The sequence below is a fragment of the Balaenoptera ricei genome, chromosome 12, assembly GCF_028023285.1.
Source record: "Balaenoptera ricei isolate mBalRic1 chromosome 12, mBalRic1.hap2, whole genome shotgun sequence".
Lineage (NCBI taxonomy): Eukaryota > Metazoa > Chordata > Mammalia > Artiodactyla > Balaenopteridae > Balaenoptera > Balaenoptera ricei.
Window position 1 is genome coordinate 58,794,846 of NC_082650.1, and position 27,528 is coordinate 58,822,373.

General features: G+C 47.0%; 1 protein-coding gene and 1 long non-coding RNA gene across 8 annotated transcripts in view; one reads left to right on the top strand and one right to left on the bottom strand.

The window, feature by feature from the left end:
* Positions 1 to 3,964: 3,964 nt before the first annotated feature.
* SIM1 (SIM bHLH transcription factor 1) overlaps positions 3,965 to 27,528 on the top strand; it is a 90,131-nt gene continuing 66,567 nt past the window's right edge. For 2 of the 7 annotated variants that reach the window (XM_059941510.1, XM_059941518.1), the window contains exons 1-2: positions 23,241 to 23,534; positions 24,237 to 24,852. In XM_059941510.1, the coding sequence (XP_059797493.1) occupies positions 24,678 to 24,852 (175 nt within the window). In that variant the 5' untranslated portion in view covers positions 23,241 to 23,534; positions 24,237 to 24,677. The other 5 variants (XM_059941513.1, XM_059941515.1, XM_059941514.1 and 2 more) reach the window with 5 other exon arrangements.
* On the bottom strand, positions 15,585 to 18,674 carry LOC132376028 (uncharacterized). The gene is made up of 3 exons (XR_009506203.1): positions 17,615 to 18,674; positions 16,735 to 16,915; positions 15,585 to 15,848 (listed from the first exon to the last, which is right to left on the bottom strand). It is a non-coding gene; the product is annotated as an uncharacterized LOC132376028 (long non-coding RNA).

Below are 27,528 nucleotides of genomic sequence, written 5' to 3' on the forward strand. Positions count from 1 at the left end.
CCCAAGCCTGCCACAGTGTGTCCGACGCACAGATGCTCAGTGAATCGTTCCTGAGATGAGCTGCCCTCTGAGTACGTACCGTTGGTGGAACCCTGTCAGGAGACGCTCTGTCATTCCAACCGCCTCCCTGTAAGAGCCAATGCCCAGAATCTAAGCAGCCTGTGGCGGCCTAGAGAGGAGGCACATCATGACAAGGAGAAACAGGGCATCTGGTCTGTTTCTAGCACTTCTGTAACTCTCACTTGTCCTCACTCAGAGGCCCCGTGAGACAAGAGCCCAGAGCAACAAACGGGGTCCCAGGAGAAGCATCCAGCCTGGGTTATAAATCTGCACCGTCTGGGGTATTTCTCCCCCATTATCTCTCACTTGTCTACTCGCGCATCTGCCTTGATTGCATTTGGGGCTGTAACCGCCTCTTCCGAGAGGGGCCTCTGGGAACTGAAGAAATAATGGCTGGATGGAAACTGCTAAACTGGGAGACTGAACAAATGGGTGGATCTGAACGAAGGCTCTGGAAGAAGTGGATGGTCTCATTTCCCCCACTTGTTTATTATAAGACCAAAGGAACATGTTTGAAGGACTAATGATTTAGAAGGAAAAAAAAAAAAAAGTGGGAAATGAAAGCCATATTTTTCTAAGGAAAGAACATTTTTATCTTGATCATCCACAAATTATAAGACGACATACATCAGCATGCTATTTCATTAACAAATTACAGTCTCTTCTCCACAGCGGAGGAATAAAGAAAAAGTTCACCTAATAAGAGAGGTTAGCCCCTAATTAGGATCAGGCTGTAGAATTTGCTGGGTGTAATTTTCCACTGCAAATTGTTCTCGGGTTGACCTTGGCTGGTATTAAGGACATGGGTTTGAAAACACATCTTTCCTTTGCCAGCACGTCCCCACAAAGCCCTAGTGCCTTCCACAGACCATTACTGAGTCTGTCTCCACCCCCCAGCCTCCTGCTCCCCAATTGGCCTCCCTCCCTCCCTCCAGCTTTAAGGGATCTTTTTGAAGAGAAATTACCATTTACTGAGTACCTGCGGGGTAGCAGAAAAAACACAGGACTTGGAGTCAGACAGTCCCGGCCCTGAATCACGTCTCCACTCTGTAGCTTCCCTGAACCTGGGTTCCCAGCTGAATGTTGAAATGATGACACCTGCTTTCAGAGTTGTTTCAGGGCTTAAGGGTGGTGTGAAGGTATAAGGCAAGCGCTCACACATGTTATTTTCCTTCTGTTTCAAGCCCTGTCAGCAGCTCTGTAAGCCTGGCATTCCTCCTCGTTCCGCAGCTAAGACACCCGGAGAGGCCAAGTCAGTCTCTCACGGACACGCAGCCCAGATACGGTGAGGGCAAGATTTGAACCTCTGACCCCAAAGGGTCCAACTCAGCCGCTTTGTCCACCCAGACACAGTGACCTTGAAGATTGGCTGCTCAAGCTCATACATGGGGTGCGGGCCCCCAAAAATATAGGCACTAAGCATAGTGGCTGTTCATGTCTTTCCACCCTCTGGGGCTCAGAATGTGAGTCTGGGATGGCCAAGGCGGCCCTGGGCGTGGATCTCCTCCTTTCCCCCAGCCCCGTCCCCTCGCCAGCCTGTCACAGGGGAGCGCCTGCTCACCTTGCTACCCCGGTGGCTTCTAAAGAGATTGTGTAAAAGCCTTGAGAGGTGGGTGCTCTTTATTTCCAAGAAACCCTCACTACCTACCCTCTCACCCCATCTCACCTCCTCCCCGCAAATACCCTGTGAGGCCCCAGGTGTGCTGGATCTATGTGTAGCTGAGGTGGTGATTTCATAATGAGGCAAGGATCAGAGTTGTATACAGTCATTTCATCCGTATTGATTGCTTCACCACATGCATAGGAGACCTGTGGAAAAGTTCTATAAATGCACAGCAAGCAATCCAGCTCCCTAGGTCAGCACTTTGGAAAACTTTGGGGTTTTGAAAATTTTCCAACGGTTCCAGAGATGTCAGCGTGACCTTCAGAGGCAGGACAATTGCGGGAGTAGAGGGAGGAGAGAATGATTTTGAGTTCAGGTGAATTGTGCTCTCATATTACTACAATGAATAGGTACCTGGGAAATCTTACCAGAAAAGACCTTGAAAATAGAATTAATAGAATCTCCTCAGACTTCAGACTTCCCTTGATTCCTTTTAGGGTTTGTTATCTCTGTCTGCCCTAAACGGTCCCCACCTTGAGCTGCCTGAGAACTATCATCAAGAAAGGAATTTCAAGAAAAACAAAATCAGTTAAAATCTCTAAACTTTAGAGATTAAAGATTGCCATAGGTTGTGGAAGACGGAGAGGTAGAAAGAGTGAAAAATAAGAATGGGAAAATAATTCTTCTTAGCCAGTACTTATGGCAGGTGATACAAGGTCTTTTCATAAACACAAGAACCTAAAAGCAGAGTTCTTAACAGGCCCGTGCATTTTAAAGGGGAAGAGAAAAGATTTGTCTTTTCCTCTTGTGTCTTAAAAGGAATTGTACAAATTTCAACCATCTTCCTTTGGTTAAAAATGACTTTTATGAATTTGGTTATATAAATACTCAAAATTACAGCAATTGGAAATTTGGAAAGCAGTCTGACTTTTAGCAAATCCCCAAAATGGCCCCTGAATGGGTATTATTTACTTCAAAGTCATCATCTCGGCAGATTGTGCTTATTTCAACAATGCAGTTATATCCCACATGTGTTTGAAACTCCCTTTCTGAACTCTCTTCAGAACCCAAGGTACATTTCTCCTCAGTGTTGGCAAACATTGGTTCTCTGAGAGATACTTTGATTTTTGGATATGACCAAAAATGAACACAATCAATCTAGGTAAAAACATATTGGGTCGAAAGCAAAATGAGACTATGATTCTGGAGTAATTGACTTTGAAACCAGTTCCCCAAGAGGAGTTTGAAAAAGTGTTTTCCCCAATGGCAGCCTGTTGGAAGTAGGAGTTTGTCCTCCCAAGATGGATGTTCACTCAGCTGTATGAAAAGTCATTCTCTATTTTTCTGGAGCCTAAATCCCAGTAATGAGTTTTTTTCTAGCTGTTTTTCTCAAAGTTTTAATTAGACATTTACAACTTGATGATACTATTTCCCCTTTCACCTGGGATCAGTGATTTTTTTTTTTTCATTTCTGATGTAGAAAATTAGTTCTCTTAGAACCCACAGAACTAATTAGCTAGTGGAGGGGCCACTGGGGATTTGCTCAATTGATTTATTCTTCAGTTTACAACATTTTCTGGCATTCATAAGCTATTAAGATTAGTGCTAAGTTGTAGCTTTACCATGTTTCTGATGCCAATAGCATGCTGGAGGTGAGCTGGGCCTCCTCTCCTCTCTAATTTAGAAGCTCATTAGGAGACATTTATTTACTTCAAAAGTGCGTGACCATCAAGGTTATCAAGTGCTAATCTCTGCCATCTCATCAAAGGACTGAGGGACGAAACCTTTCTACACCCACAATGTTTATAAAGGCCTTTTGCCCAGTTCCTGTGGCAACTTCTCCATATTCTGGGGAAAGATCAAGGGTAGCACCTATGGGAAGAAAAAGGATAAAGTCGTTCCTAAATGATGCTCTCTCTGCACCCACTTGAGGCATCTGTGTACTTCCTTGTGGTCCAAGTCTGCTTCTTTCATCCAACCGAAAATAAAGCACCTGAGCAGCTTCCCTTTTCCATTAAATGCTGAGGCTCGGCCACAGGGGCTGAGATGGAATCCTGGTGTTTGGGAAAACAGTGGAGTCACCCAGGCTACCAGGGGTGCCTGTTCCACAGAGGTCAGCTGTCATGAGCCCATCTGAAATTGGCATCAGGCTAAAACAGGGTGTGTGTTCCCTTGGGCCATATCAGAGGCGAGTGCTCAGAGGAGGAGCTCCAGGCATCTTAGAAAACTCCAAGTCAAGCGGCACGGGGACCTGCCTGCAAAGAGCCTTTCAGATGGCAGCTCCTAAAAGCAGATGTTCCGCCTACTGACCCACCCTGATATTTTGGGGCTGGGGGGTCCGGGTTTTCCCTCCCCTGGATAAGAAGGAGGATGAAGGACTTCATGCCGGTCTATTATCAATGTGAGTGTTTACCTTTGTCACTGATGTTTACCTGGGGATTTTTATTTGATTAATATAACGTAATGTCATATATGTAAGCTGAGCTCTGATGTATATATTCTTTTATTTAAATAATCAAATCTTTGTGACTCTAGATTAGAGAAAGGTGCCATATTTATTCCTTTTAAGTGGTTGTTTAGAATTACTAAACACCCAGGATGGCTTCCCAAAATGGAAAGTGAAGACAGGTGATTCTTCTAAACTAGTATCAGGTGAATTCTTTGCTCAGGAAGACGAAGAATGTAAAGTTAGATTCTGAATCGAATCCCTAAGTTTGCAATAATGTTTCTCTAGGGTACATTCTAATGACAAATTTGCTGCCACTTTAAAATGCACAGAATCTGCTTTGGAAACTGGGTTTTGCCTAGAGTCAATGTTTTCCTGTAGGATCACATGGCCAGTCTCAGGTTGTTGGCTGCCTGAGAGGTAAAGAAAGAGAAAGGACCAGAGAAAATTAGGGATAAACTAGAAAGGTTATACCCTATGGTCCTTCCCTCCTCTGCCCCCCTGTTGCTTTATTTCTCAATCGTCACTTGCGAAGCTGGCAGTAACTTAAATATATGTTGTTTGTATAGATAACTCTAATAATTTGTCACGGTATTGTCAGCACAGAGCAAGTTTTATTGAGAGAAATCTGCTTGCAAAATACCTTTCCTCCCACTCTGCCCACAGGTCAAACTACCCCCTGTTTTTGACACATATGAATGTGACTTTAATAAGGGAATAAAATACAGACTCACCAAGCATTCCCTCTCCTTTGTTTCCTCAGCCTCTGTCTCTATGTCTCTGTCTCTCTGTCTCTCTCTCTCTCTTCACTTTTTATTTTTGAATTTGCTTGTTTGTTGGGGAAGAGAAGGGGTGGGTAAGTGCTATGCGGAGACAGTAGTGATGAAAATCTCTAGCCCCTGAGTGACACAGGTCAAATTTCTCTGTATGCTGGCAAAGGAACCCACAGTCGCTGCCAAAACCACAGAGTAAAGTCTTCTAAAAATCCCCTCAGACATCGATGTTTTAAGAGTTAAGCCTTTTCATTTATATTTGGACAACCACCTGTTGACTTCTACTGGCGCTTGTCAAGGGCGGATAGATGGCGGGAACCTGCAGCAGAATTAGTCCATTCAGAGGGCTTGATGCTCCCCTTTGAAGACCTTGCCATTGTTTTCAGTGGAGCCTAGTCAAGGCTCATAAGATCAAAACATGAAAAACAAAAAGGAAAGAGTTTACTTGGGGCAGGGTCTCACTCTCCTCTTGTGATTATCACGGCATCCGCAGGCCATCCTTTTAAATCCGGGAATCGATCAGGGCAGTCTTTACAACGCGTTTCCCAGTCCTGAAATGCGGTGGGCGAGAGCCAGGGAAAAGACAAGGGAGAAAGTCCACGACGGCAGGGCCTTCCCCATGGCTCCTGCTCTGCCTGAGCATTTTCCAGGGCAAGTTCTGCTCCTGCCACGAAGAAAGAGGGGAAGATGAAGGCAAAGTAAAGCCAGAGGAAAGGGAACACAGGGCAAAGTGTGCTTCAGCTAAGAAAGTCTCATTTAAACCCAATCTCAAATTTGTGATGGGAAAGTCGACCACCATAGGATGTCATCTTTGGCAAGGCGCAGACAGTTCTAGGCACTGACAGAGATGCCTAATTCTCCAGCCTGCCTTGATCAAGCCACTTCACAAGTGTTCTGTGAACGTTTCCTATACCCTAGGCCTTATGGCAACTCAACGGTGAACCCACCACGGATCCTGCCCAGATGAAAATGTACGTTATCAATTACCCTTAACAACCCCTAAAAGAGATCAGAAGACAAAACTCAGAACCATAGGTCTGTTTTTGCTGAATAAAATATTCCAAAGTCTCATTTTGGAAACAATTCCTTGGCCAATTCAACAGCATGAACAGCGGATGGGGGCCTTTATTTACCAACATGCCACTTATTGTGTACACCGCAGATCCAGAATTATGCGAAGGACAAAGAGCTGTAGAGGTAGCTGGGGTAAGAAAGCCAGCCTTGCCCTCCTCCTGGGAGGGCTGTGACGTCTTGACAAGGGTGCACCTAGCTCCACCAGCTTCCTCCTATGGTTCCCCTTTCCCTCCCACAACCACTCACTTCAAAGCCACTTCTTCCCCCACCTGCCACAGACACGGGCTCTGCCACAGCCTAGAGTTCATGGCCCTTCACTCTCATCCATACCGACACCAGCCAGCCCCTCAACTCAGAGCAGCAGCAGGGTACACAGACTCTCGGCTGGGCACTGGGGAACCAAGGCTGAACCCAGGTGGTTTGTCCCTGCCCTCAAAGTCAACACCGTCAGTCCTAAATTGGGGTGTCTGTGAAGTGCTATGGGAACCTAGAGGGTCTGCATTGGATTTTGCCAAGAGAGAAACAAAGGCTTCTGTAGTCCCGATTAAATCCAGCATCAACTGCAACCAGACCTGAGGCAGGGCTCAAGCAGGCAAAGCAGGATTAGGGCTTCTATGGCGCTATGGTTGCTCATCAGATGCTCAGTTCCCCGGATTTATCTTTCGATTCCCCAGACAGGCATCTAAAAGCGGCATTTGGCTTTCAAAGCACGCAATGAACACGCGTGTCATCTCCACAGTGTATCCAGGAGCAGAGGTAGGCACTCTGCACAGCAAAAGAAAGGGTGTTTCCAACTGCATTCCTTCCCACCCTTGCGTCACTGCCCCTTCTATCCCAGGCCCTCATCTACCCCTTCTCTCCAGATGAATCCCACCCGTCTATCCACCTTGAGGGCCACTGCCAGACTGTTCTTCCCCAAAGGCCATGTGCACCTTGTCCTGGCAGATTCTAATAGAAACAGACAGGCACACTGACAGGGTGGAAGTGAGAAAAGTTTAATGAAGGGACTGTGCAGAGTGGTACAGGGTTTTGGGTGCCACCAAAGGATGATGGAGCACCTAGAAACTAGTAAGAGTAAGAAGCCCTTACCGCCTCCGGGTCTAAGAGGGCGAGGAGAGAGAGAGCTGCAGCTGTACAGGAGGGGCTGTCCACCAGGGCTGGAGCCTAGAGGAGTATGACCACCGCCAAGGTTATGGCAGGAAGAGGACAGAACAGTAAACAGTCCAGCCTTTCCGTCTCCCATTCTCCAATGGCTGCCCACTGGTGGAATTCAATCAGAAGCTGAAGGGAGCCCAGCTTCCCCTTGGGATCCTCTGAAGAGGTTCGGTGTTGGGGAGCAGAGAGCAGGGTCAAAAGGGCAGAGAATGGATCTGTCGGGGGAGGGGCAAATAGAAAACAACCAGCACACAGCTACTATGAGATTGTTCAGAAACCTTCAATCTAATGGACACTTATTGACTCCCAAGGATACACATTGCCATGATATTACTTCTGATTCACACCAGACCCCTGAACCCTGTGGGCTTCAAGCCATAAGCTGCAATGGGACAGACAAGCCTCTAAAGTAAGCAGCTGCTGGGTGGGTGTGTCAGCACACAATGTGGATGCAAATCAGGAAAGCATCTGGAGGTCTCAAAGCCAAGAAGAAACATTGATAGCCATGGGAATGGGGTGATGGTTGACACCTTCGGGTAAAAAACACTTGGGGAGCTTGCTGGGCAAAGATGAGACAAGGACCGAGGCAGGGCCTTCCAAGACCCCTGCACTGAGCAGTTCCTCCTGACTTGAAGAGAATTTCGTATTGCCTAGCACAGCACACAAGGCCTTCCTCCCCTGGGCTCCACACACTTCAACATTCATTCTCGCTGATTCCAGAGACAAACCCTCATCTCTGGTCCAACCTGCCTCCACTTTTCTACCCCTTCCTCCTTTCCCATGCTCTGTGCCTTGTCTCGTTCACACCCCGCTCCTCCTTCACAAACGCTTTGGCCTGGCCGATGGCTCCCTTTCTTGACCCTCGGTAGTTCCCACATCTCCACCACACAGCACATGCTGTCTTATAGGGCCTGGGTCTTTTGTCTCCACCCCATATGGAGAATTAGGTGCTCCATGTGTGTTGGATGTAGATGGATCCAAAAACAGTTGATTCAATCACTTGCTTATTTTGGAGGTAGCCAAACATCTTTGCAGCCAAAGGCCAACTTTCTTGTTTGTGTCACATTAGCCCAACAGTGTAGACAAATTTGTTATTCCTAAAACAGCACTCCAAAAATAGTAGTGGTAGTATCACTGGACTATATGGGTAGACTTCCAAAGGGACTATGCAAAAAGGACAGTACTTATTTGGAAATATATTACAGTGGCTAAAGGCATGGTAGGCTCAGGAATCAGAAATCCATGTTCAAATTTTGCCCCTAGCACTCAATTCCTTGCAATCTGGGGAAAGTTACTTAATCCTTCTGTTTTCTTATTTGTAATAGTGGTACTTATTTCATAGGTTTGTCAGGCAGATCAAATAAGAGAGTGCTTGGCCCAGGTCCTGACAGGTAGTAAGGCCTTAACAAATGTTAGAGATCACTGTTATAATTACTTTTAGCCCCTAGAGTGTAGTTCATTAAAGCTAGAAGGAGCCACACAGAAATTCTAGTCCAATCACTTCATTCACAGATGTGGAAATGGATGCTCCCAGCTCAGGCCATGATGAGGCAGAGCTCAGCTATCATAAAACAAGGCCCGTGTTCTTTCCTTACTGACCAGCATTATTCAAGGGAATGCATGATGGTTCAGACCTGTACGGGTCCATGCTTTCACTCATATTACAAGCAGTGGGGTAGAGTGATCTGGATCTGCTTTTTGTTTTTAATTTTCCCTGAAGATTGCTGGTGATCCTTATAGGAACACTGAAAGCAAACGTGGAGAGTATAGCTGGAGTAGAAGTCATGGGGGTGTTTTGTACACGACACTTTTTTTTTTTTTAAACATCTTTATTGGAGTATAATTGCTTTACAATGGTGTGTTAGTTTCTGCTTTATAACAAAGTGAATCAGTTATACATATACATATGTTCCCATATCTCTTCCCTCTTGCGTCTCCCTCCCTCCCACCCTCCCTATCCCACCCCTCTAGGTGGTCACAAAGCACCGAGCTGATCTCCCTGTGCTATGCGGTTGCTTCCCACTAGCTATCTATTTTACATTTGGGAGTGTATATATGTCCATGCCACTCTCTCACCCTGTCACATCTCACCCCTCCCCCTCCCCATATCCTCAAGTCCATTCTCTAGTAGTTCTGTGTCTTTATTCTCGTCTTGCCACTAGGTTCTTCATGACCTTTATTTTCCCTTAGATTCCATATATATGTGTTAGCATACTGTATTTGTTTTTCTCTTTCTGACACTTTTTTGTTTTTGTTTTAGACTAGTATCTCGGTCACAGGCAAACACTTGTTATGAAAATATCCACCTATAGGTGGCAAACTCACACTGCTGGCATTCTGTCCTTGGGTGCCCTTGCAAACAAATGCCACTGGGGATGGAGATGAAAGTGAAATTTAAAGAAAGAAAACAAGAAACCTAAATGCATCCAGAAATAACATTCTCACACAGATGTACAATGAAAAAACACCCACATAATTTCACAAAATACTTAGTCTGATTCGTCGGCAAAAACACCTCGTGGAATTGCACCAAATGCATTTATTTGAAATATATTTCCAGAGGCCCTACAACATAGCACCCCCTGGCTTGCAGTGAAAAGGACATATTTCACTGCCTTCCGAGCCCTGACAGCCCAGTGGGTGGCCTTCCACACACAAAGCACTTCCAGCAACAGCTCTCACTTGGCCACAGCCGTTGTTCCCGATTTCCCAGACGAGGAAACAGAAGCTCAGAGACACCGAGGGCAGTAGCAGCAGAGACTAGAGCCCAGCCCTTTGGACTGCAAGTCCTGTCTCTGTCTGCCACTGTCTGCTGCCTCCAACACAAGGCAGAAAGGGACGAAATGATCCAGGATTGGGAATAGGACTAATTCTGTTGGGGTTTATCACTCACAAAGGAGCCCCAGCTGGTTCTTCCAGAGTTTTTCTGAATAGAGTGTCCTCAGCTGCCCCAGCTAACCCAGACTCGCTCTCTAACCATGGGGGGTAGGGCTGTTTCCCAGAGTACAGGTCTGGACCTCCTGGGACCTCTAAGGAAGGTAATGAAGAATCTAATTTATCAACAAGAAAAAAATCCTTCCACACTACTTAAAAAAAAATCTTTGGATATAATTCAGTTTTTTTTTAATGTCTTTAATTAGAACAATATTAAATGACTGTTTAAACACAGAGAGTAAACTCACTCCTTGCTCCTTTCATGAGTTTCCTACGTATTATCCCAGACCTATGGCTGTGTATTTACAGAGATGGGGGTACGTAAGTGTGCAGATAGAGTTTTCTTTACCCACTTCATGCATCATTCTGCCACTTGCTTTTTTCATTTAACGGTGTATCTTGGAGAGCTTCCTGTAGATATATGTCACTCGGTTTAATGTGGCATGGTGATTTATAGTTTGGATGTACCATAGTACATAAAACATTCCCCTACTGGTGGGTATTTAGGTTGTTTCTGCTTTTCACTATTACAAACAGTTCTGTAGTGAAATCCTTTTACACATAACTGTACACATGGGCAAGTAGCCCTGAAGGATAAATCCTAAAAAGGAAAAATTGTTGGAACAAAGCACATATACATTTTAATAAATACTGTTAAATTGCCCCCGAAGAAGGCTGAACTCACATTTCTGTTGACTCTTTCCATCTTTTTTTTTTCTTTCTCTCTTACTGACTTTCTATTCTCATCCAATTCTCTGGGTCACTTTTATCCCATGTTCTAACTTTAACCTCCAAGTCTGCCTTCTCCCTCCTTCTCCCACATCCAGTTCATCAGAAAGCCCTGTTGTATATACCTTCAAATATGTCCAAAGTCCAAGCCCTTCTCACCATCTCCACTGCTAGCACCTGGTGGAAGCCACTGTCATCTCTGTCCTGGATCCGGTGTGGCCTCCTACACATCTCCCTGCTTCTGCTCTTGGCCTCCTTCAAACTGTCATCAACACAGCAGCCAGAGTGACCCTGCTAACACCAAGTCAGATGGTGTGGCTCCCGCCTTCACTCAGTGACGTCCTCACGATGGCCTCCGCGGCCCCTGTGATCTGCCCCTCTTGCTGCTTATCCCCTATTCTCCCCTCTGCACCCCATTCTGCTCCAGACACCGACCTCCTGCTATTCCACGAGCATGCCCCCCACTTTGGGTCTTCGCTCCAGCAGTCCCCTCCCTCCAGACATCGCTGGACCTACTCCTTCACCCCCCTTCAAGTCAGCTCAGGTTGCGCCCTGACACTCTTACTTGATCCTGCAAACTCTCCCTCTGGATCCCTGTCCTCTTTGCTCCTTTTTCTTTTCCCTCAGCACTTAAAACCTCTTATCTGCGATGTGACTTTTTATCATGTTCATTGTCTATCTCCCCCCATCTGAATGGAACTGCCCCATAGGTGGGAATCTTTGCTATTTTGTTCACTGAAAAATCCCGAGTACACAGAGCAGTAGCTGCTACACAAGAGATGCTTAATAAATATCTGTGGAATTGGAATTGCCATTCATCCCCCTGTTGCAATTATGAAACAGCTTCTCAGAGGTGTGGTTTTGACACTGAGGCATTCCCTAATGGATGATGTTGTGCTGTGGATTTAAAAATAAGTTTCAAAAAGAAAAGGTGGAAACATTGGACATCATCAAAATCTAAAACTTTTGCTATGTGAAAGACCCTAGAAAGGGGAGGAAAAGACAATTTGGGGAGAAAATATTTGCAAATCACATATCCAACAAAGGGTTTATATACATAGAATACATACAGAAACTCTCAAAACTAACAGTAAGACAGCATAGAATCCAAGTAGAAAATGCACAAAGGACATCAACAGACATTTCATCAGAAGGGGGATAAAGATAGCAAACAAGCACATGATAAAATGCTCAACATCATTAACCATTAGGGAGATGCAAATTAACAGCATAATGATATCAGACCTATCACAATGACTAAAATAAAAAATAATGATAGCACCAAATGATGGCAAGGAGATGGAGAAACTGGATCACTCATACATTGTTGGTGGGAATGTAAAATGGTACACTCTCTCTGGAAATTAGTTTGGCAGTTTATTTTAAAACTTAAAAATGGACTTCCCACACAACCCGGAAGTTGTACTCTTGGGCATCTATCCCAGAGAAATGAAAACACATGTTTACATAAAAATTTGTATCCAAATGTTCATAGTGGCTTTGTACATAACATTCAAAAACTGGAAACCACTGGAATGCCCTTCAGTGGGTGAATGGTTAAACAATCTATGGTAGCTTCATAGCATGGAATATTATTCAGCAATAAAAAGGAATGAACTATCGGTGCATGTGACCACTTGGATCAACCTCAAGGGAGTTATGCTGAGCAAAAGCGCCAATCTCAAAATTTACATATTATAGGGTTCCATTTTTATAACATTCTTGAAATAACAAAATTATAGAGATAGAAAACAGATTATTGGTTGCCAGGGTTTAAGAATGGGAGCAGGGGAAAGGGACAGGTGTGGCTGTAAAGGGCAGTGTGAGGGAACCTTGCAGCGATGTTATAGCTCTGTGTCTTGATGTTATACTAAGCTACACATGTGACAAAACTGCATATGACTACAGACACACACACACACACACACACACACACACACACGGAAGTGCATACATAACTGGAGAAACTTGAATAAGCTGTGTTAACATTGGGGCAGGCTGGGTGAGAGTGAGAGAGGTGCGCTGAACTTCCCCGTACATTTCTTTGAAACTTCCTATAAGTCTATAATTAGTTCAAAATGAACAGTTAAGAAAAATTTCAAGAAGAAATCCAGGCCAGCTAGTAAGCTCCTCTTCTTTCAGCCCAGAGATGCTTCTGCTTCCTTGACTTCGTGGGGATATTTGTCCCTTGGGTTACTCTCTTTATCTTTAATACACATCACCCCTTTTTACTTGATCGTGTTCTAAAAGTTTCAATCACTTTTCGAAAGAAAATCTGGAAATACTTACTCCAGTGAACATTATTCCTGTGGGGTTCTGGGGAAGTTACTCAGATTTCTGTTCTTCAGCCTTCCCTTTGGAAACTTGGAGAGATGTCACCTGTCCCCTTCCTCACAGGAATGCTGAGGATTACAAATTCACAGAAGTTCCAGTGAAGTCCTGAAATCATGGAGTGAATGAGAATCCCCTCCACCGAGCGCCCTTCACATTCTCCTCACTGCACAGGTGCTTCCTTTGCACTGTCTCCTTGGTCAGGTGTCAGCTCATTCTAGAAAGATGTGAAGGTTCCGTATGAGCTATGGCACTGCTGACCATTGGATAACTGGTGGTGAATAACACTATTAAACATTCTGGGCCTGTGGTGATTTATACCCTTCCTCAAATTTCAAATTACTCAAAACGAGTGTGATTTTTCAAAAGTTACCTTAAAATGCGTAAACGTATTGTTGAGTAAATAGAGTTTTTAAAATAAACACATTCAGTTACTTTAAAGCATTTTCCCCCTGAATTTGGCCAATAGATTTTCAAAATTTTTCGTGCATGTCGATGTCAACACTTTTGACAAACTCTCCCCACAATGCTTCCCACCTGCACAAGTTCCCCTCTTTCTCTTCATCACAGTAACCTTTCTTTTTCCCTCCCCTACTTTGCCTGGAACATGCCCTCACTAAACAAATTTGCTGTGTCACTTCTATTCTTATACTCCCCTGGAGTAAACCATTATTTGCTGGTTGCTCTGACCAGCACTGGCAACTGGGGTTAACCACTGAAACCCCTGCATGATGATTTGCAAGGGTCGTAATAAACATTCCTTGACATGTGTCACACAGCCTAGAATCACCAAGGAGGGTAGTGTTAGCCCAAGCGAGAGCTACTCCACATAGCGCCTTTGTGCAACTTAGAAAAAGGTATCCTCCCTGGGTAGGACATAGGACTGAGTCCTGGCTGAGTTTCAATCTTGACCTGCCCAGGTGGGGCACAAGCTTTGCGACTGGACTCAGAAGCTCTAGACCAAGCTCAGGTACACAAGCTCAGCTCCTTCTGACCTTTGCAATGACTCCATCATTGACTTGCAGTGTTTCTAAGAGCAATCACCTGACCCATTTGTGACACAATTTTTTTCCTGGGTCACAGTAAAAATTATAAAACACTTAGGCACAAGGTATTACAAACCCATCCTGTTACAAGTTTCTTTTTTTTGTCACTGTGACAGTGGTGCCAGTACTCATTGGGAGATCAGCGGGTCACTCAGCTCTAGGACAAGCTCAGACCATTTTGGTTTCCTTCAACGAGGAGGGGGAAACTCTGGCTATTTTTGTCCTTGTTTAGTTTTCCTTTTTCAGTGCAGTGGTCTGTGACGCACAGTCCAACATTCATGACTTGCTGTCGGGGGCCTGAGGCACACATTCTCTCAAGCTGAATGAGAACATTTGACCCTCTCCGTCAATTTGCAGTAGAACACACCTCCCAGATTCTCCACACTATGGGATACCAGCTCTGGACATTTCTCATTCAGTGTTCATCTCTGTCAGCTAGTCTGAAAATTGGAACCAGAAACACTTGACAAATCACTGGCCACATTATGGTTACAGGTGGTGACATGTTGCCGCTGCTTATTCATGAAACTGGAGGTTAAGACCCCATTTCTGAGATGTAGAGTAGGGAAAACCCCACATAAAACACCAGCGTTGGACACAATATCACATAGGCAGTTTCCAACTGAAATGCCGGTTATTAGAAGTCGTGTGGAGTCAGGAGTTGCCATGGAATCCATTTGTTTCTAAACCAGCTCCTCCTGCTGGAATAGTTTTTCATTATCATGTCTTGCTTACGGGGGGAGGGGGGAAGAGGGGCAGAGAGAGACAGACAGACACACAGACAGATGGATGGGGGGGTGTAATTTGATATAAAACTATGTTATAATTCTTATATACCCAAGCCCTAAAATTAATCAGAAATTTACAAACTGAAGGAGGATTAATATCAGCTTTAACACACATTCATACTGCTGTCTGGTTTGGAGGAAAACAGTCACATTGCCATCACGTGACTTCTGATTATTCAGGGAGAATATACAGTGGCTTATCATATGACATTTATCTTCACAAACAAGTTATCTGATCTCTGGGAGTGAAAATAAACATCCAAGCAGATCTAAACTACGGTAGGCTGCACACTTGCAGCACACTGGTTTTTCCTGTTTCTCCTATGTATCATTTTTATTTAGATTCTTAACCAGATCATTACAAGTTTTTCCTCTGAATCTACTGCCAGGATCCGTCTATCCCCTTGTTCCTCCAAGTTATTTGCTTAAACCTTGAGGTGTGATTGGCTGGCGTATGTTCATGCTTGAGTTGTTTTTGTGGTAAAGTCTCCATGTGTTTGTAGGTAAAATACAAAAACAGTTGGTTCAAATATCAACTTGGGACCACTGAATTTCAAAACATACAGAATCCATAAATTAACCACTATTTTAACATATGTACAACACAATTGAAGGTAACTAGTCAGGAGATCAGTTGGATGAAGACACATTAACATTATATTTGCATATTTATCTTCTGTGTTTTGTACTAAAGAATATTTCATATGGGGGTGGGGGGAAGTGTCGGTAGATGACTCCGGAACCTTAAATCTGTATTTCTGACTGTCTCCACTTCCCAGAGTTCTGGTGAGCTCTCTCCCAGGGGTTCAAGAAACCCTCACCTCCATTAAAAGCCAGGTCCCAGCTTTTCCTTCAGCCCAGGGCCCTTAACCCTGTCCAGAGCCAAGAGGGCCCCATCCTCACATGTTTCTGGAAAGACAATTCAAGAGGAGAGAAACTTGAAAAGCCCTTAGGCATATGAAAATATATTCAACCTCTATAATTAAAGAAAAAGAAATTAAAAGTAGACTGATTTTTTTCCCACCTATCAGATTGGCCAAAAAAAAAAAGTTATAATGCCCTTCATTGCAAGGCTGTGGAGAAACAGCCCCCCTCGTGCACTGCTGGTGGGAGTGTCAATGGGCACAACTGCTGTGGAGGGCAAGGTGGCAATATCTATTAGGAGGACAAATGCACATACCCTTGATCTAGCAAGGGAAGTCTAGGGGAGTCTGTCCGGTGGTTACATGGGTACACAGGTAACCGACATGTATACAGTGTTCATTGCTGCACTGCTTGTAATAGCAATGATGGGGAACAACCTAAATGCCCTCAGTGGGTGACAGGTTAAATAAATTATACTGATATCGTCTTAAAATAGAACGCTTACAGATGTTTAGGAAAGAAAGGATGAGGAAGTTGTCATGGAAAAAAATCAAGGTGCAGGACAGTGTGTAAAAGTATCAATCCTAACGTCTGCTTGAATACACATAAAACAACTCTAGAAATATTATAAGAAATTAAATATTGTTGCATAGTAGTGGACACCGATTGGCAACCAAACGATGCATTTGCTTGGTTTGCAAAGCATTTTAAAATTGGATTTCACTTAATAATCTGATATCCAGGTGAGGAAAAAACGCGAAGCAGGCCAGGTGTTAAGATAAGAAAGGGTGCTGGTAACCTAATCTGTTTGGATTTTCCACCCAGCTTTAGGGTCACACCTCAGACACAACTAAAGCAGGGTGGTGGGACTCTGCAGTGTGAGCACGGAGGAGTTGACCCGTTTTACACCAGGAGTGGGGCTGTGACTCACGGATTAATATCCTGGTCCCAAACCTCTCTCCAGGTTTCCAGGCTTAGGAGCCGCAGCCAGGAGAAGGCACACCTAGTATCCCCATCCTCCCAGGTGTGCCAGGAGCAGCATTTGTCACAACAGGTACAGGGCCTAGGGCCCATGATGGTTTCAGGAGCCCACAGAATGTTTTTATTTTAATCTATTTTACAAAAAAGAAGAAAAAAAATAAATATAAGATTAATGAATATATGATGATGAATTCAGCCAGAATTACACTAGTCTTTGCAGCAACCCAATTGTAAAATATAATCTTTAGTATTTTTTATGGAGGAAGGGGCCCATAAAAACATGACAAAAGCATCCAAAGACTGACAAAGTCATACTGTCCCAACGTGGCCCTGTACAAGAGGGAGCACGTGCCACTGAAGAGGAGGCTATGGGGCCCAGCCAGGGCCTCTTCCTCCAGGGGCAGTTCCCCTGCACCAACACCACACGCATCTTGGGTCCTTCATGCTCAAGGACTCTGGCAAAATTAGGGAATGATTTCAAGGCCAAAAGGAGAACCAATAGCTTATCTGCTATTTTTCCAACGTGTCCTACCCGAGGTGGATTGGCCCAAGCCCTCTGGACTTCTTCTCCAGCGAGAACCGTGGAACTCTGGAACCTTCTGGGGGTGCTCTGAGCACTTCCCTGCCCTTTGGAGGCCAACCCCCCCCCCCCAAAGGCTGGCCTGGCTGAGTTCCCCCGCCTCCTCTCCCTCATTGTGAGGCCACCATCCTCTTTCTTAAGGAGGTAGGAAGGACCCATCTTCACAGCCATGAGTCTCACCCCTGGACCTCAACTAGACAGTCATATTATTTTATGCCATATGCCCAAGCTCCTACAGTAGGACTCTCACTTTAAATCTTTTCCCTCCCGACTGTCTTCTCCAAAGGCAAGCTGAGAAAAGGCAGGCTGAAGCAACGGTTCTCAAAGTGTGGTTCCCTCACTGGCAGCATCAGTATCTTCTGGGAACTTGGCAGAAAGGCATATTATTGGGTCCCATTCCAGATCTGCTGAGTCATAAACTCTGGGAGTAAGAACCAGCAATCTGTGTTTTCACAGGCCTCTCCAGGCAATTCCCATTCAGGCTCAACTTCCAAAACCACCAGCTAGGAGCAAGGATGCCCAGACTTTCAAGGGCAGATTCCCAAGTCCTAGGACGCAGAGGTGATGAGGCTAGCTAGAGAGGGACTCCGGTGTGCCCCAGACGCCAGAGGCACTTGGTCCCCGTCCCAGAACACAGAGGTACAATACTTCGCCGGGATCCTGCGGTGACGCCGGAGGGCAGGAACGGGCGTCAGCTCTTCCAAATTTCAGTCTGGCGGCGCCCCAGCCGAGTTAGGACGCAGAGTCGGGGGAGGGGGAGGGCGGGGAGGGAGGTCCGGGCGGCCTTCACCGCGCAGTGGGAGGCGGCGCCCGCACCCCTCTCTCAGAGCTTGTCCTCACCCCTGCTTCTGCGGCTCGCGGAGCTGCCTGGCGCTCGGACCACCCCCGCCCCTCCCATACCTTACGAATGCCAACTCCAGAGTTCAACAGGGATTTCCGATTCCTAAATCAGAATGGAGCCCGAGGTCCATATTTTAAAGCTGCGCTTCGCTGAAAACTGCACCCTAAGGGACCCCGGCGCTCAGCCAGGTCTGGAAGCCCCGTCATCTGTTTACGGATTAGAAGCATTCCCGAGAATGCCTTACCCACTCCGCCTAGAGAGTGCAGGGCTAGGGGGTCCTTTTCAGGCACTCGCGGCACAGTCCCGGGGCACACTGATCCCAGGAGCTAGACTCAAAGTTGGGGCTCAGGGAAGGGGAAACTCTCCAGAAACCTAATCCAAAGGCTCTCAAAGCAGGCCAGTGAAGCACAAGCCCTCTGGATCCACCCAGTTCTGACGCCCCTCACCCGTTTCGAGGCCGCGGACGCCTCTCCGCCCCCTTCCGGCCACCTCGCCTCCTCACCCCCGCCCCCCGTGCGTCCCGGCCACCCACTCGCGCGCCCGGGCCTGGCGTGCGCTCCAGCAGCGCACCGAGAGCATGATTTGGCCTGAAGATCGGAAACCGATTTCGGAATCAAAGTGTCTTTCAACCCCAAGTCGCAAACCAACGTTCATCTTCAGTTTTTTGCACACCCCGATTTGTGCTCCTGGGCCCTGCTTTGCTGAATTATACACACACACACCATCCACAGCTCTATTTCTAGAAAGGAAAAGTGTAAAATGTGCCGGCGGTCTGAGCCGCAGGCACCCACCCGCTCCTGTCCTCAGAATGCGCAGGGTCAGAGTTTTTCAGCTACTGTTAATGTTTGAATCATTCAGTTCTTTAAAAGTGTGCACAGTTTAAGAAGCACTGTTGTTTTTCAGCGACCAATTCAAGGTTATATTAGACTACAATTTCAAAATCTGGGTGGAAAATATTATCCAGAATATTTAGAGAAACTATATAAAATCTTTACTTGCCTTTCTTTGCCACTCTCATTTTTCAAGTTGGTACATTTTCCTTTCCTTCCTTCCTTCTTCCTTCTCTCTCTCTCTTTCTTCCTTTCTGCCTCCCTCCCTTTCTTTTTTCAGTGTGTAACCACTGAAGCTAATTTTTTGGACATGTTAATGGTCAATTCAGACAGGCACCTGAGAAGTAGTACCTCAGAAGAGAGCTGTTTTGTTTTGTCATAAAATAATGTATACTTTCCCAAACCTCCTAATCAAACAAGTAATATTTACAGTAATTTAAAAAATATTAAATACGCCCCTAGCCTTTGTTTTCTAGCAGACTCACCCGGGTTAAAGTTATAAGGGACCCTTGTTTCTGCCTCAACATCACAACGTCTAAATGTGGTAATAAAATGGGGCTAGAACAGGATTCACTTACATGGAAGAAGAAAAATGTTAGTATTTCCCTAGACATTAATGTTTCCCTAGGTAAATTCTCCTTTCCACTGGCAGAGAGTGAACATCTGGATATAACACACAGAGATATTTAAGTGACCACCTTCAGATTTTGCATCTTGAATATAAATACATCCGTCATCCTGACATTGGCCATTGAATAAAATCTGTGCCTGTGTGCTTTGTACAATTGTGTATATGTGATATGCAAGAGTGTAAAAGTGCATGTGTGCGTCCCTAGCAGTCTGTTTTTGTTTTTGTTTTTTTAAGTGTTACGGGTCGGGGGCGACGTGGGAGACAGATCACTCTAGTTTTAAAGCAGCAGGGCTCAGGGAGGAGTTACCAGAGGCAGGATAGAGGTCTGTGCCCGAAGCAGGGGTCGGGGCCTCTGTGCTGAAACCGGCTCGCTGATTTGCACCGGAATTCCGCTGGGCGTTCACTCGTTCTTTTACAACCCAACTCAGCTTCTCTAGACTGCGACGTTGGGAGCGGACGGGCGGCCCTCAGAGGACCCTCCTTTTCGTTCTGGGCGCTCACAGCGCGCGGGACTCCGCACGCACAGGCGTGTAGGTTCTCGGCTCCGCCACGGTGGGCACGCCTTGCCCCCCCGCGAGCTTGAGCCCTGGACCTCTGCACGTCTTGGCGCCCAGGCCCGCGGAGGGCGGGATCCATGCGGGCAGCACCCAGGGTCGTCTCGGAGGAGGAAGAGACTCCCAAGTGCGCGATGTCGCGGCCTCTCTGGGCTGTTTACTCTCCTGGGGAAGGGGGTGTGTGGCGGAGGAAGGAAGATGTTTGTTTATAGATCGGCTCCGGTTTCTTCCCGCGTTAGGACCGCGTAGACAGTGCCCGATCGCCAGAGGGCTGCAGTTTGAGGCACCCGCGCAAGGAGGCGACGGCCTAGCTTCTCCTAGGGTTCCTGTTTGGTGTTGGTGGGTCGCGTGTGCCCGTCTTTTTCCTTTCTGGGGCTTTTCCCCTTACATTGGCAAAGAGGTGGGAAGGATTAGCCTAATAAGCCTCAAGAAACTGGTTTAAAATTTCTCCTGCTAGAGGCAAAAGGCGATTCTTGGAGCACGTGGGAGGCTCCCGAGGTCCCGGGTCCAGCCCCTGCAGGCGTGGTGCGCGCGGGGCCGCGGGCGGGGTCGCCGGGAGGGTGCGAGGCCGGGGCCGGCACCGGGCGGGGGAGTGCCGGAGCCGCGTTCCCGCTCCAGCCGGGGTTCAAAGATTAGAAAAACAGGTGTTACGTCGCCATGCTAATTCACTCTCTCGGTAAACGCGGCTCAGACAGTTGTGTGCGGAGGACTTAGTGAGGGGGCCGTCACCACTTGGCCGTGTATTCACTTTGTTTATTAAAGGACACATTCTCAGTTCATCGACTACTGAGCTTCACTGGGACACTGGAGCAGCCCTCCTGGCCCCCAACCCCAGGACGTCGTCTTTGGTGTGAAGACTTCCATACTCATCTTGCTGCTGAAGGCAAAATACTACATTTCTTCGGCGCAAAAGGTACCCTGTAATGGGAGGCGTGCACTGCCTGATCCCCCAGAGTCCCTGCGACGGCCAAGGGTTTCAGCCCGCAGCAAAGTGCCAACACACCTGCACGTTGTTTGAAGTAGAGATAGGGTTTACAGTAACCGCCGACTTAAGTGACATCCTTTCTAGAACAGTCGGAATAGAAAACTGCTTCTTACCCATGAAGTGTCATTGCTTCGCCTGGCCGCTCCATATTACCCCTAAGTTCTGTCCAGGTTGGGGGCGGGGAAAGTGGGGAGAAAGAAGGATCTCAAGGAAGGTTCTTTCAACCTTTCCAAACAACCGACCCCACTCTTTTCTTGTAGGGGTCAACTTTATCTTATCTGGTCTTTCTGCAATCTTGTGTATAAGGGAGCCACAGTACATCTCCCTCTCTATTCCTACTCATCTCTTGTTAAGGGTGAGTTACTTGGTGGTGGAACCGCCCAGAGCCAGGTCTCTAAGTGGCTACGGCCTCTGGGGAAATGACTCCTCCTTCTAGATTAGAGCCCATTTGCTGGATTCCAGTTTTGGAACACCTATCACATCTCTATATTTAGTTCTTTTTCAAAAAAGTTTTTTTTTCTGTCCAGAATGTTCACCACCTCCTCCTGCCAGGTGTTTTCCAGATGTGTAAATACCCCGAGGACGCTCCCATTGTCGTTCTTCGAGCGTACTGCCATCGGGCGGCAAGGAGGTGGCAGATGTGTGTATTTTTGAACAAACACTCTTAAAGTTGTTCCGAATATCAGCAAGATGGCACACACCCCTCTTCAGAGTATATGTTTTCTTGGAGGCAGTCAGCGCCACCAAACGAGAAGACGAGTGCAACGTGACTGGTGTTCTCACTCTTTTACCGCTGATGAAACAACTGCCTCCGAGTCGACCTCCAAGAGCAGAATCGTAGTCACCAGCAGCACCAAAACCGAGCAGGGAATCGCATCTGTAGGGAGTGATTCGCAAGCAGCAATAATTGTCTTCCGGGACGAGTGAACTTCTTCCCGTCGCTATCTGTTTTCTATCCTCAGATGACAGGGAAGGCGATTCAAATGAGAGGTTCTCTTAAATATAACTTGTCAGCAATAGTACTTACAAGCGTTTGTTTAAACGGCTCCTGTAAGGGATCGTAAATGCTGTAGATTAATTCGTGCAGACTGTATCCCTTCTGTAAGGAATATTCATGTTGGACTTCTGTTTCCTGAAACAAAACCCAACAAAAACTCTTCGCTCACGTTTAAGATAACGGATTATTGTGAGATACTTTATATCAACGACTCTAACTCTATTTTGGCCTGAAATGTAACCTCTTTTCCCCTAGTGTCCCCTGTCTGCTCCCCATAGAAAACTCCATGACTGAGCTTTCTACCGTGAACAAATCAGCCCCTAGATTCGACCCATTTCGAAAAAGACGCTCCTCTTTGGGATTAATTTAAAGACGGGTGTATTTATCCTCTCTGGCGATGAATTCGGTGTCGCCGTGGTTTCAGAGAAATGCGAAAAAGAAAATATAACCCAAAGAAAATATAACCCACCGGCCCCGTGCACGCTGTGGGCCCCGCGACTTGCCCGCGGGAAGGGAGCGGCCTCCCGGTCGGCCTTTGGGCGAACATCGCCCGCAGCCTGGGCTACTCCTGCCTCGCCTGCCGGGCGACCCAGCCCCCGGGCCCGACCTTTGCGGCCAGGGGCCGCTGCCCACCGCTTTGGGGCGCCCCTAGCGCTGCGGGGTCGGCGCTCGGGGCTGAGTGCACAGACACTCAACCCCCGGGGTCGCGGGGAGCGCGGGTCCTGCACGTCGCCCTCAAGGCCCGGGAGGCCGAAAGCAGGAGCTGCTAGCCGGGCAGCGCAGACACCGGTGCCCCCGGCTCGTGAGGAGCGCTGCGGCCGCGCGGGTAGCAAGGCAGCGAGCCGGGAGCCGGGGTGCGCGCCGGGGGGAGGCGCGGGGCGTGCACGCGTCATTCAGCTCGGTCGGCCAATGAGCGCCGCGGCCCGGGACGCGCCGGGCCAATCGGAAGCGAGGAGGTTTGTGAGTGGCATTAGGGGAGGGCGGGAGAGAGGGAACCCGGGAGTGAAGTTGAAGCTAAACCCCGTAAGCCATTAAGAAGTTAGGGGGGCGTTTTCGGCTTCCAGTCAGGAATAATACTGGCTTCGTAGCAACTACCGAGGAGGAGGATTCTAAAACCACCTCACCCGTCCCAAAGCCCGCATCCCCCTCCTTCTGCCACGCACCCCTCCCCCAATTCATGACCAAGAAAAGAAGAGAGAGCCAGGGCACGCTCTGCTCCTCTCTGCGGGTGGGAAGCAGAGAGGCCCAAGGAGAGGCTTAGTTGGACGGTAGGCATGAGTACAATTAAGAGGTGGGCGCCTCCGCACGCTTTGCTGCCAGCGGGGACTGAAGGTAGGTGAAGCGGAACACGCCCTGCGCCCGCCCATCGGCGCCCGCAGCTCTACGGCGGAGGGGGAGAGGCCGGGCGCCTCCCGCCCCCCGGTGCCTGCGAGGGGCTGTCGCGAATGTGCCACCTGTTAACCTGGCGCAGCCGTGCCCGGCGTGTTGCCGCCCCTGCTGGGCAGGGAGAGCGCTGGGTCGCCTCCTCGGCAGTCCTGAGGGACTTGATGTGTAAGTGCTACATTTTGAGGAATCCCCGAGACTTGAGACCCAAGTTAGAGAGCCAAGTTGCGGACCTGCCAAAGTGGGGGGACGGAAAGGTGCCCGAGCGCTGTGGAGGAATTCTGATTTGCGGAAACCTGCCTTCCTGGGACTTGCGCCTGGCCTGGGCGGGGGCGCGGGGACCGGCGGCTGAGGGGCTCCTAAGGGTCTTGCAAAATCTGCCTTTCGTTGTTTGGGCAACTTCCCAGGGGGCTGGAGAATGTGTCTGACGGGGGTGAGAGAATGGGAGCGTTATTTGCAGGGGACTCAGTCTCGCTGCTGATTTCTCCAAATCTTAACCAACCAACCAACCAACCGACCAAAACACTGAGCCCGGCGAGGAAAGCTGAGGCGCGCTGAGGCCCTTCCCGGCCATTTTTCAGAATTGGGGCGAGCGCGCGAGTGATTGTGGAGCCGCAGACCTCTTACGCTCTGATGCTGTTGTCTTCACAGTGGCCTGAAAGAGTTGCCCGGCATTCCTGTTCTTCCCAAAGCGGCTCGGAGCCACCCCAAGGGCCGCGGGACTGAAAGCAAACGTCGGGGATTATTATGTCGATTTCCCGAGAACCGGGGTTCGCAGCGCGGAACCGAAGGAAAGGCTAGCTCCTCGGAGGGCCCGCCGGCACTTGATACCCAGCGACGCCTAGGATTGCCCAGATCGCCTGCGGTGGATCAGCAACTTTCCTCTACTCGCATCCCATATTTTTAAAGAAAAAATTTTCTGTTCGCCGCGTTGGTCTTTTACTGCCATCAAAACACTGAAGCAAAGACTTCAGGCTCGTCAAAGTATGCTTTATATTTTTGCCAAATGTGATCTCTAATTGAAAGTTTATTTTTGGTTTTGGATGAATCTGTGGAACTTATATTATAAGAAGAAAGGGGGAACGAGACACGATGAAAGAGAAGTCCAAAAATGCTGCCCGGACTAGGAGGGAGAAGGAAAACAGTGAATTTTATGAACTGGCTAAATTACTGCCTTTGCCCTCGGCTATCACCTCGCAGCTGGACAAAGCATCCATAATCAGGCTCACCACCAGCTATCTCAAGATGAGAGTAGTGTTCCCAGAAGGTAAGTGACTTTGCCCAGATGGAATTTCAAAGGCAGAAGGGGCACGGGATCTGCCAGTGAATGAGCCTACGCCACTGGGCAGAGAAGTACATTCATACTTACACACACACTCTCTGCAAAGGGAAGTTTAGCATGGCTGCTTAACTAAGGACCTCTCTGCATTTAGAATTTCTGTTGCCTTTCCGTGGCTCTTTCTACTTCCCCATTAATACTTTCTCTTCAGTCCATCAGATATGTTTGATTGGGAAGCACCTCAACAGTGCTTTTGTCAACACTTAGATACTGAGTTCAGTTGAAAGTACTACTAATCCAAACATGACTTTCTTTTTTTATTCCTCTTGTTAGAATTGTATCTAGCAGAGAGCAGGAACATCTCTAACTTCCTGTAATTTTGTTATGTCTAGATAGACCCATGTACATGGAGCTAGCTAAGGCAGATAATAACTTCTCTATGTCAGTAATCCTGCAGATGAGGAGCAGACATATTCATGAACAAATATGTCCTGAATTTACCCAGTCTCTTGACTGCTTCTAGCAAATTTATTCTGAGTTGTTGAGATGTTCACAGATTCTGAAGCTAACTCTGGGACTTGGTGATTTGCAACTCTGGGCTTGATATTTTCTCTAAGATATAAGATTGAATTAAGATCGCTAGTCCGCTTAGAAAGTATCTTCTAGGTGGTAGGTTGGCAAATGGATCCCTGGGAAAATTGTCTCATAAGGCCTAGAAGTTAGAATAGCTGAGCTTTTGACATGGTTTAAAATGTGTATTTAGATGATCAAGATTCATTGTGTGAGGACAGAGTAGCCTTGATAGAACACTGTCCTGTATAAAACCATTTATACTCCCTAGTGGAAGTATATTTCTCTTCTATTTCCCCATCCTTTCCTTTACCCACATTCAAATAACACATTAACAGATTTTTAAAAATATTTTAGATATGTCTTTGCTGGGAGAGGAGGATTTGGAAATGTAGAGAATACTAAACAAACAAAAATTCAAGAGAAGGAACCCTGTGTACTTACAAACCGGAAACTCTTATGTGACAAAGAGAGGTTTATGTTATTGTTGATTTTGGATGTTTGGAGTTTGTTGTTTTCTTTGAAGGAAATGGGGGGGGGGGAATCATCATTATTGGGCTTTGAGTTTCACTTTGCTTCATCTTGACTAAAAGTTATTATCTGAATCAAAATCTTGCAAAACATGCCCCCAAATTAGTCAGGGGCACTAAAGGAAAACTTTCAAATTATAGCTTGGTTTTACCCCAAAACTATAAATAGTAGTATGGTCATTTTGTCTTAAAGCAGTTCCTTGAACAATCTCATCTGAGCCTTGAAACCACAGGAAGAGAGGAATCAAAACTTAACATACCTGAAAAGTTTTTAAAAAGAGAAAGAAAAAAAGGAGGGGGAACATATATTAAAAACCGTATTTCCCATTCAAACTGTGCTGAGAATTGCTGGTGGGAAAATTACTATTATGCTACATTGCCTTCTGTTTAAAAAAGAGATCTCGTTGTCTTTATACTGTCAGCGCCTACTTTATAAAAATAAAGCTATTGCGAACTCCGCTGGCCGCTCTGTTCCTAACAGGATTATTAGCAGTGATTTGTCAGCCCCTGCGGTCTCAGTGGGCTCCCTTTCTGCGTGATTTCTAACGGGTCTCGTCAATTATCGGTGCCGATGTCGCTCGCTGTTTGATCAGAAGAAGCATATGGTGCTGCTTGTGAGGCTGCGAGTAATCGCGGAGGAAGAGAATAGAGGGTCGGCTTGCCCGGCGGGCGCAGAGAGGGACAGAGCGCCCGGGGAGTCGCCAGGCCAGGGGCTCGTTTGTGTCGTGCAGACCCCGGGCAGGCGCGGCCGGAGGGAATAGGGCTGCTTCTTGTTGTTTTGGTTTTGTTTTAAAGAGAGCAAGATTTCTTGTTTAATTAAGTGCTAACCCCACAAATTATAAATTGCGTGATAAATAAATAGGAAAAGTAAACTCTCTTAGCCAACTTCTCGTTATTTTTAAAAAAAGCGCCGGTGAAGACTCCGGCTGGAGTCCCCTTGGTGGCCAGGCCGGTCCCCTGTGGCTACTTTAAAGGCGACTGTGCTTTCTGCAGCCCCACTCACCTTCTTTCGGAGCTCTGGGCCCGGGGCCCCTCCTTCCTCTCCCTTCTTCTGTGGATGCGTGTGGGTTTATGGGGAGGAGGGGATGGACGATGTGTGAACTCTGGGCACATCATTTATTTCCCCAGCTACTGTTGAGCTCATAACTCACCCGTAGACTCCACTGGGTGAGTTAGACAGGGTCATCCGGACAGCTGGTTCCTAGGGATGAGGTTTTAATTTTGAGGACAGATTAGCTTCAAAAGTCCAAAACCCCAGACACAGCCCTTTAAAATATTAGAGGACAGCAACAAACAGTAAAACCAACAGCTTGCAAAAGGAGTGAAATAATCACAAGCCCGCAGAACCAAGCACAACATGCAGAGGGTGTGAAATCTGGGTTCAGCTGTTGACTGCCAGCAGAAGGGGGGACAAGAGTGGGTCCATGGCAGTGGGGGAAACTGAGCACTTTATATGGGGGTAAACTTTTTTAGTGCTGAGAAATGGGAAAGAAGTTGTTTGAAATGAAGTTCATTTTCATATCTGTCTTAATACCATCTTAGCACATAGTAGGTCTTCAGTAAA